Below are 16,653 nucleotides of genomic sequence, written 5' to 3' on the forward strand. Positions count from 1 at the left end.
GGGGCAGGGAAGATGGGGCTGATTAGCACATGGAACCTTTATGGGGGGATATCTGGAATACACACACATACTGAGCAGTGGTAGGCTGTGGGGTCACCATGGCATAAAGTGCTTTTGATTCTGCTGGTGTCCAGCCCAGTGAACTACATGGTAAATCATGAGACTTTTGGTTTTGGACTAACATGTATAGTTTGTACTATACATAAGTAGGTACAAAAGTGCTGCTTAAAAGTGTGTTTATAGATGACCTGTGCTTGCAACAGTTTTAAAAAAAGGTAGAATGCATCAATTCTGGATTAACTTAATCTATGGGTACTTGCAACTATTTGCCTATATGAACATTACACTACATTTATGTTTATTTAAATGTCAGTGTTTTCAGATGTGCCCTTCATTTCCTTATGCTCAGGGAGAGCAGAGTCTTACAGGAAGTGTGTGTGTGGTGGGGGTGAAGGGACTGCAGGGGAAAGAAGCTGAGGGAGAAGAGGGCAAGGGCAGCTACCTAACCTTCAGATTTATTATCCCTGCTGTCGCAGTGGGAGAGAGACAAATTTAAGACAAACCTCCAATAATGAGATTCCATATCTGGAAAAATATAACAAATTTATAATTTTTCCTTATACAATCTAATTATTTGAGGGCTAGTGCCTTATATTTGAGTAGATACACTAGTTCTGATCATCTATATTTAAGAAATCTAATTTTAAATTGAAAGAAGAGCACAGAAGAGCTGCTAGAATGAACACAAGTATGGAGAACCTTTTGTATGAGAAGTGACTAAAAGGGCTTGGCCACGTTAGTTAAGTAAAATGAAGGCTTAGATGGGATATGATTGCTGCTCTAAATTCATCAGGAGCTTGGTGTCCACCACTTCAAGGGGCCTGAACAGGCTGTGAAGCAGGTGCAGTTAGGCCAAATTAGGTGGTCACATGACTGCAAGGGGGCCCCCAGATTGGATGAGAGCTGGGCAGCCAAGGTAAAAGCTCAGGCCCTAGGAGCTGAGGGGCAGTTACATCTAGGCAGCCAGTGAAGCAGCATTTCACAGTCTCAGGAGAGCAGCTTCCAGAAAACCTGAAGGTTAGGGTAGGAACAATGGGGATGGAGGAGGTTGCTTTTGGTCCTGGGTAGGACCTGAAACTGCATCTTGCTAGGGTAGGGCTGCCTGTGGCAGGGCAGTCTCCAGGAAATGCCACACCTGTGCTTCCCCAGTGAAAGGTGAGGATGGAGTGCCATACAGCATCAGCTCCTGTTGCCTTGTGGATAACCCATGGAAGGGAAAGGCTAGGGGACCACACCCCAACTGAAAAGCACAGGGTCCAGGTCCAGTGAGTGGTGCCTGAGGCAGGGTCTAGGCCCATAAAGTGGGGCCTAAGACAGAGGCCAAGACCCAGTGAGGGGGGCGGAGAGGCCAAGGCATGTCTGAGGACACCTGAGGCCAAGTTTGGGCCAGAGGCCAAGTGTGGCCCAGCTAAGGGGCCGGGGGAGTTTAAAGCGATTTTGGATACCATCTGCGAGGCATGGGACATGGTATAAGGAGAGGTTTGGAGCTGTGTATTTTGCCCTTGGCATCAGAGCAACTAAATGGGCAGCCTCCTGCATATAAACACCTATTTTTTTGAAATACCAAAGGCATGGCTGATGAGGCAGGATGGACTGCCCTAGACAGGGCCATCCCTAGGAGTGGGGTGCGAATTGGGATGACTGCCCCTGGCTCTGCGCTTTGGGGGGGCCCGCTGAGCCAGGTGGACCAGCGCGGCAACTCTGTGCTACTGCTGGCTTCACATCTGGCAGCTTGGCACACCCAATGCTGAATCTGGTGCGCCTGGCTGCTCACCACCCCCCGCTGAATCCGCTACCGGTTTCCTTGCACCCAGGGGTGGGGCCTCCACAGGTTAATTTGCCCTGGGCCCCACACCCTGTTTGGATCATCTCTGGCTCTAGATAGGTGGGCAAGTCAATGTTGTGACTGGCCTCCAGACAGCCCCAAGGAGGGTTAGAACTGAGGAAGCAAAAGTGCAATTTAAGTGAAAGGAAGATGTTGGCCTGACAGTGAAAACTGTAAACTGGTTATGAAAATGATTTAGGCTCTAAATTAAAATGAAGACTTCTAACCAAGGGTGGTTCTAGAACATTTTTGCCATTGGAGTAACAGGGCCAAAAAAACTTTAAGCATTTTTTAGATAAAGTTCGATATATATGAAAGGGATTGTATGTGGTTGCCTACAATGAAAGGGGCCTGAATTTGATGGCCCAAGAATATATAATTTAATCAACAGCATATTAATGCTACATCACATTTCTAAGAAATGCAACACTCTAGAGTTTTAGTGTTGCGTTTCTTTTTCTTTCAGACCAACATGGCTACCAAATATATCCCTGAAACATAAAACTTCTAGAACCTACTTACTCCTTGATTTTCTTTGAAGCCATAGTTCCCTGACATCTTTCCTTATTTTAATTAAAATTATTTTATGTTTTTACATGCAATATAATAACATTCTGGGTTGCATAGAAGCCTTGGGGCCCATGCAACAGGGTGACCATACATCCCATTTTGGCCAGGACAGTCCTTGATTTTGGAGGCCAGTCCTGGCCAGCCAGTGAAAATTAAAACAAAGTGTCCAAATTTTTAACAAAATAAAAACAAGTTTCCTAGTTGTGGGGTGTGGAGGTAAAGTGGCAGGAGCTGTGAAATAAGAAACCCTAGCAGACAGCAAAATTGTCCTAAAATACCTTAGCTTGATTAGTGGAATGATCATTAACAGTAACTGTTACTTCACAAGTAATAGTTAACACCTATGAAGTAAAGAAAAATGGGTCATTAATGGGTCATTGATTCCCTGCAGCCTGAAGCAGGTGGGGGCAGGGGGAGGGGTAGTGCCCAGGTTTCACATTGCCCTATATGTCTCATTATCCCATCTAGGTCCCCCTACTTCTCCATGTTTATGTTAAACTTTTTGGATAATTTATTCAGATACTTAATAAAGTATTATTAAACTAATGAAAATTAATAGGAAAAAAAATATTTTCCTTTAGTCACTACAGCTGATTCTTCTAAGAAAAATATATCATACATCCAAACATTATCACTATGGCAATATGCAGTTCACTTTTAAAAAAATATAAAAGTTAATTGTCATATTTTCATGGTTTATAATAGTAACAGTGGCCTCCAAACCAGGCATTCCCATGGCTGTTAATGATATTCTGAGTTAAAGAGCTGTTAGCTAGGAATATATAGCCAGGAAATTTTGCCTTTCCCTGTAAATCAGTATTTAATCTTTATTGAGGGGGCCTCTCCATATTTTACTAATTAAAAAAAAAAACTAACAAAAAAACCTAGCTGTCCATTAGGGTTTTGCTGATTTGGATCGTAGATTCGCTGATTCGGATCACTGTTTCAATTAGATTTGGCCGAATCTGAAGATTCAGTTCCGATTCAGCGAGTCCATGATTCAGCCATAGACACAGCTTTAAAATGTAATTTTTTCTACGTACTTGAGGTACCAGGTACGGCTTGTGAATGCTGAGATGGTGGGGTGGGATGGGGTGCCCCACAGCAGTGTGGGGGCCCCCGCATGCTTGGCAATGGATCCCCTTGCGCCCCCCTGGCTTGGCAATCAGCTGCAGGGAGATCCCGGGTGCTCCCCCAACCCAGGAGGCACCAGTTGCTGAGCCGGGGGTGGAGGGTGGGGTGTCCCCCGTGTGCTCTGCGGCAGACCTGGAAGTGGACCGGAAGTGCTTCTGGTTCACGTTTCTGGGTCCACTGCTGAATGCACTGGGGATCTCCGACACTCCCATAGGACACTCCATCTGCCCCACTATGTCAGCATTCACAAACCACCTGATAACTTGAGGTATGCAGAAAAAACATATAAAGCTGTGTCTGCGGCAGAATTGTCAAATCTCCAATTTGATTTTGAGAGATTAATGCCAAATCGGGCTGAATCTCAACCAAATCAAATCAGTGACCAAAGCTTTGCACAGCCCTACTGTCCGTCTTTCCACCTCTTGCCCCCCTCCACCACCCCACCAAAAAAAGAAAAAAGACTTACAATGCTGTGATAAATCTGTGTGGACATTTCCTCCTTTTGGATTCATCTTTTGTGCTTGACTTGCAGGAATAGGCTTATATGATTGACCTGTTGCCCTGTACATTGCTTGAACCCATAGTATTCTATCCTGCTCATCATCACTGGCAAATATTACTGTATCTCCTTCTTTAACAGCATTGAAAAACATCTGGCCACCCTGAAGACCTGCAAAAATAGGCATTAAAATATAAAAACAAAATTGCATCAGTTATTTATAATTAACTACTTATACTTAATAGGTAACCAATTGGATGCCACTATTTAAAATATAGCATACAAACTAAGTTTTTATAATTAAGGAAGGATGATAAAACGCATAGCAACAGGCATTAAATGGCAATATGAAGATATACTATATCTTCATATATAAATTTATGAGATCCTGGCTGTTGACCTGGGTCTAAAGTCATACAATCGCATTTCCTCATTTAATTTTTTAAAAAGCATATCGTAAGTACAACAGACTTCATTCAACAGAGTTCTGTTGACTTTTCTTTGGCTGTCAGTGCTACTAACCATACTACTGTCAGAAGAAGAGAAGCCTTTGGATTAATTTTTTTCTTGTTTTTTTAGTGCAAAAGGTCCTGTGATCTTTTGGATACTTAGTTTGAATTTTGTTCTTACAACAAAGTGTCTTCTTTCTAATGAGTGATTTTTAGAAGTAAACCTAACAAAAATAAAAAACCCTTAAGTACCGACAGAAACTAGATTTACTTGTGTTAAGTGATAGGGACCTAATACTAACAGGCAGAAGTAAGTCTGCCATCCTATATACTGTGTTACAGTTTATAATAGCATAAAGAGTACCTGGGTGAGGAGCTGTATAATCCACCGTGTATCCTTCAAGCTGCATTAATTCCTGAGGCTCAGATTTCTTTTCTCTGTAACTGCACATAGCAAAGGTGTACTGGCTAACCTAAGTAAGAAGAAAGTTCTGGTTTGCTAAATCAAATTTCATAGGTCAAATTGCCAACAGTCAACTGCCTTGCATTGTGTACCATCAAACATACAGAATACACAAGTAGATCTAAGGGGGAAAAGCCATCAAGGGCCAATTTGCAAATGAAAGATCTATTTAAAACAGCATAAAATTCTGAGTGCTTTCTTTTCTTCCTGCCAGGAAACCAGGAATACAAATGCATGCTCTGTGTGTACTCTGGAGCATAACTTTCAATAGAGCTTCATGGTTCCAGTCAACTTGAAAAGAATCAAATTACCAGGTTGTAGTGCATAAAGTCTCTGTTTAAGACCTACTTGTTTAGGCCAGTTGTCTGGTGGCTAGGAAGCAGGTAGTATTGAAAAAGGTAGTACTGACAGGCAAGTGAGTTACCATCACACTGATGATCCAGCTGGGAAAATGGTCAGACTAATCGAAAAAGATATGAGGTAGTGCCTCTTGTCTGGGAAGGAGAAAAACCCAAATCTTACCATGGGATTAGGGAAGAAGAACTATTAAGATCTTTGGAATCTTCATCCGAAAAAACCTTTTCATGTTTGTCCTTTTCCACATCAATCACATACTTCAATAATAACCCTCAGTGGAAGTCAAATCCCAACAGGGGACTTCAACAGAATTCATGGTGTTCTGCAGGTACAGATGCAGGCAATACATTCAGATACTGTATGTGTTGCCTCTCTCAATAAAAATAATCCATAGATTCCTCTCTGGATGCATGTTCAAAATAGCATAGTACATTATCTTGTGTGTCTTCTTTTACCACTGATAACAGCTTTGATGTGTTTAGATAAAATGTCACATTAGTGGAAATAGCTTTCATTGTTATGATGGCACTATGTTGTTAGTTTCCTGCACAGCATTTTGAAAATATATTGCTTTGTTTCAATTATTATTTATTTCACATTTACTTATATTTATACTTTTTAGAGATCCCCATTATGAAAGGTGAAACAACCCCACCCCCTCCATCCATACAACTTAAAATTTAAGTGAAGAAGACAAAGTGCAGGGGCAGCAATATCATTTCCATTTTACAAATGGGAAACATGGCTGAGAATGAGTATATAAATTAACCAATGGAACAGAGGAAACCTAAGGTGAGGCAAAAACTAATCCAGTGTCCTAAATTCTACTCCAGTACAAATGCCAATCAAAGATATCATAATATAAGTATGGTATATATGAATATTCCTATAAGACTGTGCATTCAAAGAGCATGATGAGCTTATGCTCATATTTGATATTCTGTCTGTAGGTTTTTTATTGTATTAGATACAAGAAAAGAATATGAACATGATTTAGTATCATGCTTCAACAGATCTTAAGATGACCAGCACATGATGGGTAAAAGCCAGGTGCCTGTATTTCTCAAGTTTTAAGGTTGTAAGGTACAACTCAAACAGGGCAGGCAAAGCAGAATGTAGCACACTGGCATTTGAAATTTCCTCTTCTAAACTTAGAAATGTTAAATTTAGAACCAACCATTGTGATCATCTTATTTGACCTCCTAACAGCTTGTACAACCCCAATCAGTAATTTCTACATCAAGCCCAAAGCTTGTTTGAGCTGCAGCATATAGTTTAGAAAGATACTGAAATTTGATTTCAAATGAAAGAGAATCTACACCATGTTACAAGGTAAATTGCTCCAACTGTAAATTATCATAACAGTTGAAAAAAAATACCATGCATCTCGTCTGATTTGATCTAATTCCAGTGTCCAACTATTAGAGCTTTTTAATGCATTTTTTTTCTGTTAGGTCAGTAGTTCTCAACCCTTTTGGACTCAAGGCATTGCTTGGTAGACTCAAGGTACCCAAGAGAAATGCTCTCAATTTTCACTAATTTTTGACCACAGAAATATAAGAGCAATTCTTCTGTTGCAAAGAACTCAGGAAGATTACTCTATTTCAGATTGTTTCAACACTAGAATTCCTCTTTTAAATCTTTGGGTTGATCTTCTGAATCATGTTTGCACATCTAACAGTGCTAAGATTGCATGGCACCCTTGAAAAGATCTCAGGTCACTCCAGGGTGTTGTGGCACCCTGGTTGAGAATCACTGTGTTAAAGATATATCTACTATTAGAAGTTTTATTATTTAACTATGCATAGCCAATAATACAGCCATCTCTTAACTTGCTTCTGCATAAACTGAATACATTGAACTTGTTCAGGATCATAAGGCAACTTGTTTTTCAGAGTGTGAATTATTCTTTTCTGAATCCATTCCAGTTTTTCAACATCCTTTTTGAAGTGTTCACACCAGACCTGAATGTGTCATCTAGTAATGCTCTCACTAATGACATGTAGAGATACAATACAACCTCTTTACTCCTAGTTGATATTCCTCTGCTTAGACATCATAATTGCTCTCTTAGGCACAAGATTACAGTAGAAACTCCTGTTCTATTAGTAGGCTATCATGACCCCTAAGTCCTTTTTAGTATCACTGTATTCCAAAAGAAAAATCCCCCATCTTCTGAGTCTGACCTTCATTCTTTGTTCCTAGACACATAACCTTGCATTTGTTTATATTAAACATGTCGTTTAAATGAGTCCATCTATCAATGAATCAGGTTGCTACATACCAAAGCTTTTTATAACAATATTGCATTAATAATTACTCCATAATGAAAGTTATCTGCAATACTAATAAACCCTGATCATGATAAAGTTATATTCCAGTTTCCTTGATTCTCATAGCTAGTACAGATTTCACTATCACAGACTACCTTGCATCACAAGATGAGGTTTAGAGACCATAAAAGATAAGTCAGTAATTCAGCTTGAAAAACTTGATACAATACTAACCATTAAGAAAACTGTGGTCAGAAACGAGATTATATTTTCAGACAATAATAGACATAGAAATTACTAATCTTAAACCGCAATATTTGTTAGACGATAATATGTTAACTATCTTCAGTTTGAATTTTCTGTAGATGAGAAGCATGCCGACTCAAACTCCAGGATTTCTTGCACCGATGTAACTAACCCATGTTAGTTTTGTTGTAACAAAATGTAAAGCTGGAAAGCCAGGGTTTGGGGAGGGTGTATAGTTCTCCTATACTCCCAATACCACCCCCATAGCATCCTCACATTTCTAGCATATAGAGGTTGGAGCTTGACTGCTGGCTGTAAATGTGTAGGTCCTGGCAATACCCTGATTGTCCCAGTTATGATTACTAGGGGTGTGCAAAGCAGGCCCTATTTGATTTGGATTTGGTCCGAATCAAGGACAGTGATTTGATTCATTGATTCAGATCACTGACCCTGATTTGATTCGGTCAAATCTGAATCTGAAGATTCGATACTGATTCTGAGAATCAGTGATTTGGACATAGACACAGCTTTAAATATTTTTTCTACATACCTCGAGGTACCAGAGCGGCTCGTGATCACTGTGATGCTGGGGTGCACGAAGCATCCCTCAGGAGTGTGGGGGGCCCCTCCATGTGCTTGGTGGTGAACCCGGAAGTGGACCAGAAGGACTTCTGGTCCACTTACGGGTCTACTGGGGAGTGTGTGGAGGGGGGAGGACCTGCACCCCCTGCCAGCTGAGCAATTGGCCACAGGGGGACCCCGGGTGCCCCCCCTCAGACCCAGGAGGGACCAGTTGCTGAGCTGCAGGGACACGGGGGGGCAGGGCGGGGTTCTGTGGGACACTTCATGTGTCCTGGCATCGCAGCATTCACAAGCCTCTGCTACCTAGAGGTACACAGAAAAAACATTTAAAGCTGTGTCTATGTCCAAATCTCCGAATCTCTCTGAATCAATTCAGAGGGTTCTGATTCAATTTGGAGAGATTAAAAGGTCCTCTGATTCAATTCAGATTTGGAGATTCAGCCACCGAATTGGGCCAAATCTCCACCGAATCGAATCACGAACTGAAGCTTCGCACAGCCCTAATGATTACAAGGGGTAAATAGTCAACTTTCTGACCTCCATGACCTTTGAAGTGCTAGCTTTGTGTCCATTTTGCAACAGTGGAGAAATTCTTTCTGTTGTCATGGACCCATATTGTATGATGAGCACAGGGTTTATGACAGGGAATATCTAAAATAATTTGGAACCATCAAGTTGCACATATCATTTGCTTCTGTAACTGCACAATATTAAAAACATCACCTTCCCTGTGCACACTCTCTTCTTGTTGTCTATTATACTCACCCTATGAAATTGGTCTTAAACAAAAATTTAAGATCTCTGAGTCTCGCTATTTGTTTATACAATGATTGTACCTTGACCCCGATGGGAAACTGTGGATATCACTGTCCATCCTTATAATATTAATTCTAGAGAGGTCGATTACAATTAGTAACATCTATAAAATCTGAAGGCTAATACTGGGTAAGTACTGAACTACCACTGATTGGTAACTTGATCTAACTCAGTTAGAGAAATGAGTGCGTTTGGAACAATATGTTCCAAAACACTTTGTTTCAGTTGCATTAACATTGTCTCATTAAAGAATTAGTGCTGCTGCCCCACAAAATGTTTATTATTCTTACAGAATCTGAAAACGTGTTAGATACTTACCAGAACAAATACAAGAGATGCTCTGCCTGGAAGGATTTGTAGTACAAAGGAAAGAATTTTTTTTTCCCCAAAAGAAAAAAAAAATTATAGTTCCTTTTTCAAATGTATGTTAAACCTTCTTTCGCATGGATCCCCATTCCAAGCTACATTCAGTAAAAAAGTGACCACTGTGAATTCCCTTGAATACCTAACACCACTTAAACAGCCATCCCCAACTGGCAGGTAATTTTGAGCTTGTATTTCCCATCTTGCCACATATATTTCATGGAATATATATAGCTGTTTACATACACAGGTTTGTCAATAGCTCCTGATACTAATTATATTAATAATCCCCCGACCTTGGAAACTCTCAGATAGGATCTGTGGCTCAAGTTCGTTCTCTATCCTCCTAGCGACAAGTCACTGCAGATGCTCTATGTTTTCTCACAACAGATTGTTTGGGATAGAATTAGGGATGCCCAAATGTTGTCACCTGCTTCAAATTCTTCAGTTAGCCTTTGGGCTAGCTTTATGTTTTACTAAATCTTTACCTGGTACAATTACACTACCAAGCACAACACTGTTTTGCCAATACAATCTCTTATATTAAGGGAAAGGTAATAGCTTTACACATTTAACCTAAAACATTTATGAATTATAGAAATTCCTAATAATAATGATTGTACATGTACATTTAGAAAAGCAATATCCATTTGACTTCATGGATGAAAAGTGAGCTGTATTACTTCAGAAAACTTCCCCCCTTTTTTGGTTTTTTTACTGCTAGCCCAAAGAAAGTCAAAGGCAAAACTCCCCGTGACTTCAAAAGAGCACATTACAGCTCAAGAATCTAGAGGCAAATTCAGTTCCTATGTTCATGGCTCCTGTGTGCAGCAAATTTTCTTATATTTTTTTCTCTAAAGATTTCTAGGATGTCTGAGGAAGCTAAGGAGATGACACTGCAGGAAGCCACTGACCACAAAAAAACCACAGAGAAAAATGAAGCTATAAACATTTTTTTTTTGGTTTGGTGAATGAGGGAAGAACTGGTTGAATAATGTTTGTTGAATGTGTTACTGAGTAAATACTGCTGTTTTTTGTTGAATAATTCATTAAACCAATAGTTTTTGGTAGTATCTGACCATCTCTGAAGCTGCATACTAATACCCAAACAAATTATTCAGCAAGTGGTATTATTCACCAAATTATTTAAATGGACTTGCCAATAGCTGGCTTTTAATGAGCCCTAAGTCAAAAGGGCTGTAATAAGAGTTATGTGAGTTATTCAAGATACAACCCACAAATATGCATTTTGAATTTTAAATTAATTCTCTTTGCTTCTGCTTCCTGAAATTTCTAAACAACTGTATTTACTGACAAATATTCAGAGGAAGTAAATATCAAAATCGCATTTGTGTATACTTTGCTATTGATATTTAAATTTGTTCATACAAGTCACATGATATAAAATGCCACCACATTTTATACTTGTAGAGATCAAGGAAAAATATAAAAAAGCAAAGATACACGCATAAGTCATCAAGTCAGTCAAAATAAAGTAAAATTATAAAGATAATAAAATAAAAAGATTTTAATAACGCTAAAGATAATACAATAAAAAGATGTTAATAACACTAATATAGCAGAAAAGCTGTTGTTTTTTTTAATATTGTCTCATGGATATTTTGCAAGGCTAACTGTGGCCTAGTGTGTCTCTGGATCCCTGCTGCATGCTTTCCCTGTTACGTCATCCCAGGCGCTGCCCGCAGATCGGTCAACTTTTTTACACTGATTGTTTTCCTGATAGTCTTATTTTTGACATGGTCTTTCCTGTTGACCACAAACAACTGCAACATTTAAAGTAGTCCTGCCTGACCCCCTTAGCCAACTGGAGTATGTTAAGTATGTTAGGTTGGCTATTCCTACATGCCACATAACTAGCTGGGAAGAGAAACAGGTCCCCTATTCAAAAAAAACAAACCCCAAACCTTTAATGATTGATCAATGACTGCTCAACTCTCTCACATATACTTCAGTGTAGTTGTTGCCAACCTTCAATTTCCCAAGTTTAGTTTACCCCTTGTAAATAGCAGCACATCTTCTGCTTTCCAAACAGTCAATCAACAATGGTCCAAACAACTTCTCAGCTAGCTCTTTTAAAACTGTTAGATATGAGGAATCTAGACCTTCTGGTATAAAAATATTGAATGTAAATAGCTAAAGCTTCAAACAAACAGCCTAAAATACATATTAGGAGGCAAACTGATCTGGAGGAAAATCAATTTAACACACCATACACAGATGAACTTGATGCTGGAATAAATCACTTGAAGAACAGCAAAGCAGCTGGAGTCGATGACATATGCGCGGAGTAGAACAAGCACTTTGGTCCCGCAACCAAGTTATGAATATTATGCCTTTTTAACAATTGCTCATCAACCCTTAGAATATCTAAACTATGATGACAAGTCCATGTAATAGCTCTATTAAAACTAGGGAAGAATACCTCAGACCCAGAGAACTTTAGGTCAGTGGCCCTTCTGTGCCATCTTTAGAAGCTTTATGAACACCTTATTCTCAATTGCCTTTTACATATTTAATACCAGAACAAGTTGACTTTAGACCTGGCAAGTCCTGTACTGGCCAAATACTAAACATCACCCAGCATATAGAAGATTGATTTCAGAGAGGGATGATAACATGTGTTGTGTTTGTATACCTATCTGTGGCATACAACACAGCCAACCATGGAAACCTGCTTGCCCAAGTCTATGATATGATTTTTGACTACCACCTAGCGCAGCTCATCCAATCTTTTCAGAAGAATCAATGTTTTTATGTAGAACTATGCAAGACACGGAGCTGCTGTAGATGACAATGAAATGGCCTCCCACAGTGTAATGTGCTAGCACCAATCCTTTTTAACATATATACCAATGACCAACCCATAAAGAACAATATGAGGAACTTCATATATGCTGATAATCTATTCATCACATTGCAAGAGAAGGACTTCACTATTGTTGAGGACAGACTAATATGTTTGCCAAGCAGCCCCTAAGGTTACTATGATAGGAACCAGCTTCTTGCCAACCCAACCAGACACAGGTCACAGCTTTTTGCCTATGCCAAAGAGAAACCACACCGAAATTAAACATCATCTAGGAAAGAATCCCACTGACTAATCAGTTGGACTGAACACTTACCTACAAAGCACATGTAGAGAAAACAAAAAGGTAAGTCAATGACTGCAACAAGGTACTTTAAAAGTTGGTCACATCAATGTGGGGAGTAAATCCAGCTACATTATGAACCACTGCTACTGCCTTGTGCTAGTCTACTGAGGAGTATGCATGACCAGTATGGGAACAATCAGGTCATACAAAGAAAGTAGACACAGTTCTAAATGACAGCTGTTGTGAAATAACAAGATGACTAAAGCCAACACTAAAGGATAGCTTGTATTTACTGGCTGGCATTATACCACCTGATATCAGAAGATAGGTAGCAAGTCAAAAAGAAAGGTCAAGACAGATGGAAGACCCTAAGCATGTACTCTATGGTCACACAGAATAACTAAATGGCATAAAGCGTGAAAACGTTTTGTGACCAATGTTGTGCCGTTGGACACAAAGGCTGACAGGACACAACTGAGGTTATGGAAGCAAAGATTATGCACAATCAGGTGCTCTGAAACGGACCTGGAACCTCAGGAGAATCTTCCCAGAGGGGCTGATATAAACTGAGCAACATAGTAATGCCTGAATTGCCTGCGCATGCAAACTGGAAGATCAAAAACAAACATGATCAAATGGGGATCCTCTAAATGACATGAATATATTCAAGTGCAGTGATGTGCAGATTATGGAACACTTGCTTGCTTGCCAACTCCTTGGTGAAATCTATGCAAAGGACCTTGGTGCAGCAATGGAAAGAGCCACTGCTTGTGCACAATTCTGGAAAAGCATCTAGTCTATGACAAGAACACAAAAAGCAGAAGCAACAGCTATAATTTAACATTCTATTCGGTTACTGATGGAATACAAAATATGATATGAATACTTTATCTGGCTGTTGCCCATATAGAGAACAGAAATATTTACTGAGCGCTCCTGCTTCTTCTTTACTACCATTGACAACCCTACAATTTCCGTTATGAAGGTTCTTTTTAGTCCTGATATATTTAAACTCTTTATTGTCCTTAACACTACTGTCCATTTCTATACTACTGACCACTAGTGAGATTTCCCTCATATTGTTTTACTCTGTTGGTCAGTTTTTCAGAGTTCCTTGACTGTATTATGTTTAGTGGCACCACATTCTCTATTTGTCTATACTTATTTCATATATGAATGTAATCTTCTTTCCTTATATTTTTTGTCCCATTTAATAAAATGATTTTAAACAATTCCTATCATTATCCACATTTCTCTGCTTAATTTTTTTATTTCACCTGGGCTGGCTTATTCTTCTTTTTCAGTTTTGTGAAACTGGCCTATAAAGGAAAAGCAAGACCTATTTTTCAAAAAATTTGTAAAATATTTTCTCTTAGCTTTGCAGAATTATTACAAGAGTATATGAAATGAGATAGTCCTTACATGTTTAAAACAAAATAGTGACTGAGACAGCTGTAATTTAGAATTTGCTATAATATCAAGGTGTCACTGATCTGTTTTACTTCCTTTCACATGGCTCTCCTGCCAGGCAGTCCATTGAAATATTTAACATAGACTGGGCCATTCCCAGCTGTGACGCCCTTTCCTCAACAACCTAATAAGATGAATGATTTTCTTTTAAAGTTGTATGAGGCTTTTAACAAGAGCACACAGGTTAATTTGAAAAAAACGCAACTAATAACAGTGACAAAAAAAGAAGAAGAAGAACAGAGAAAGAAACCGAGGTTAACAAAAATAAGTTGATAGGCTTTCTCATGTTATCTACTGCTTAATTTGCTGGTTGTTGAGAGTTATAAATAAGCTGTGAGTTTTAAAAGAAAGCACATATACAATAAACTATTCCCTACTATTATGCATCAGAGTCCTCACTGCCTCACTGATTTAATGTAGACATTAAAACAGAAGTGGGCTGTCAAGGAAATGGGTGGTGATTTTTGATGAACTTCAAAAACTTGTTCCTGTTTCAAGTTCATCCGAAAAGGCTGGCTCCCCATCATCATGCCCACACACTTTACAGATTGAAAAGAGGTATAGAATACCTTCTGGAGAAATGAGTGTATATTAAAAGGAACACACAAATAGTTATATCACAGAACAGACTAGTTACAATTTCCAAACACTTAAAAGCCACTTGTAGCCTTCCTAGACAATTGTATTGTTCCCTCTTAAAATAGCAGTAACTTAGAATAAGGATAATGACCACAGGAATACGTAGTCTTCATATCAGTTTTTTTTATGCTATTAACATTACATGTCTAATTTCACACTTGAGTCACATTTCATAGCCATGAGTAAACCAGGTTGAAACTCTCTATCACTGTGTGACTGAATTTCATGTCCTTACTGTTTTAATGGTTTAACAATATAATTTGAATGAATATGGGGTGGGGGAAGAGAGATCACCATCTGTGTGAATTACAAATCAATACAAGTTGATATTCATTGTTCCATGTTTGTTCACATCTTTCTTTTACACTAACGCGATGCACAGAGGCTGATGGTATATCTGATATTATATAGCTGCTATTTAGTTAACAAGATATAGTAGATAAAGCCTGTATTTGAACTGTATGTTTCTGTCACATAGATAATGTGTATCAACCGTACTGATACGAGCCAAAATAAAGTTCTGATATGGAAAGAAGTACTCCATAACATTTAGAAAATTCTTGTAATGCTTTTAAATTCCCTTACATTATAGCTTAAGAATAGAAAACTGGAGGTGCTTTAATTCACTTTAAGGGAATTAACTAATCTTCCTAATACCAGTATTCAAGCAACCTTTCTGGCCATCTAAAATGTTCACTTGTGCATATCTTAGGAAGTCCACAGAAGACAGTGGCAGGTAAGAAGAAAACAAAACCTTTGTAAAATGGTAGGCAGCAGAGTCCAGGAGATACAGAAAGAAAGCATAGTGAGACAGCAGGATAAGGAGGTATTTTACCTATTCCATATATTTTAAGGGATTCCCTGCTTCCCTCTACATACAAATCTTAATATTCACATCAGGGACTCCCCCTCAATAGGCACCTTGGAGGGCACTAAAAACCTCCCATCAGAGCCTTAGAAGGCTCAGAACAACCTGTCAACAATAAGTAAAGTCAATATTCCCGCTGAGGAGCCTATGCACTCTCATAAGGCTTTTTACCATTAAGTTACTGATATGAAGCACAATCTCACCCTGTTGCCATGGGAACTTGTTATTTACTTGAACAGGAGCAGAACTGGACTTGCGTACTCATAACTTTTAACTTTGCTTTTACAAAGTTTTTGTTGTTGTTTTGTTTTTCAATTTCAAAACCCTTTACATTCTAATCACTGGAAGGGCAAAGGGAAGAGCCTGAGCAGGGATGAGTAACAGAATGTTATAAGGGAGCTGCTAGGTCTAATTACCCAACATTACAGAAGCCTGCAGCCTTAAAACATTCTTGGGGGTGATAAGTTCCATTCAACTAACAGGGCTGTCCAACTGTGAACCCCAAAGACTGAACATGCAGCTCACAGGCTCCTGCCCAGCTGCCGCTCTACCCATTGCTCCTGCTGCTATGGTGGCTCTGGGCTGTACCTCTCTTTTCTGGGTTCTGCTTCCTGCTCCACTTCTGGGGACAGAATGTCATGGTGGGAAGGGACAAGGAAAGGGTCTCACTGCTCACGTTCAGTGTACAGCTGGGAAGAGAGAAGCCAGACTGCATTTGCATCCAGGAGAGGACCTGCGCCACCTGAACTGCACGCACAGCTGGGAGTGGCCTTAAGCTGCCTGTGTGGCTTGGAGTGGACCCAGGTTGGGGATGTGGCTGGGAGTAGACCAGGGTTACGCACAGTGATCGGAGATAGCATGCAGCCCCAGGGTCTGTGGCCTGCAGGGCATGCAGCCCCTGTCACCTAGAAGTTGGACATCCCTGA

The 16,653-nt window shown here is 39.5% G+C and overlaps 1 protein-coding gene across 1 annotated transcript in view; it reads right to left on the minus strand.

Moving 5' to 3' along the window:
• Nucleotides 1-16,653, minus strand: part of CADPS2 (calcium dependent secretion activator 2) — a gene marked incomplete at its 5' end in the record, with an annotated part of 600,328 nt that overhangs the window by 161,403 nt on the left and 422,272 nt on the right. The window contains 2 exons of the mRNA XM_019543957.1: nucleotides 4,056-4,259; nucleotides 4,902-5,010. Of these exons, the coding sequence (XP_019399502.1) occupies nucleotides 4,056-4,259; nucleotides 4,902-5,010 (313 nt within the window). The remainder of the gene's footprint in view (nucleotides 1-4,055; nucleotides 4,260-4,901; nucleotides 5,011-16,653) is intronic.

The sequence above is a fragment of the Crocodylus porosus genome, unplaced genomic scaffold (assembly GCF_001723895.1).
Source record: "Crocodylus porosus isolate Cpor-Errol unplaced genomic scaffold, CroPor_comp1, whole genome shotgun sequence".
Lineage (NCBI taxonomy): Eukaryota > Metazoa > Chordata > Crocodylia > Crocodylidae > Crocodylus > Crocodylus porosus.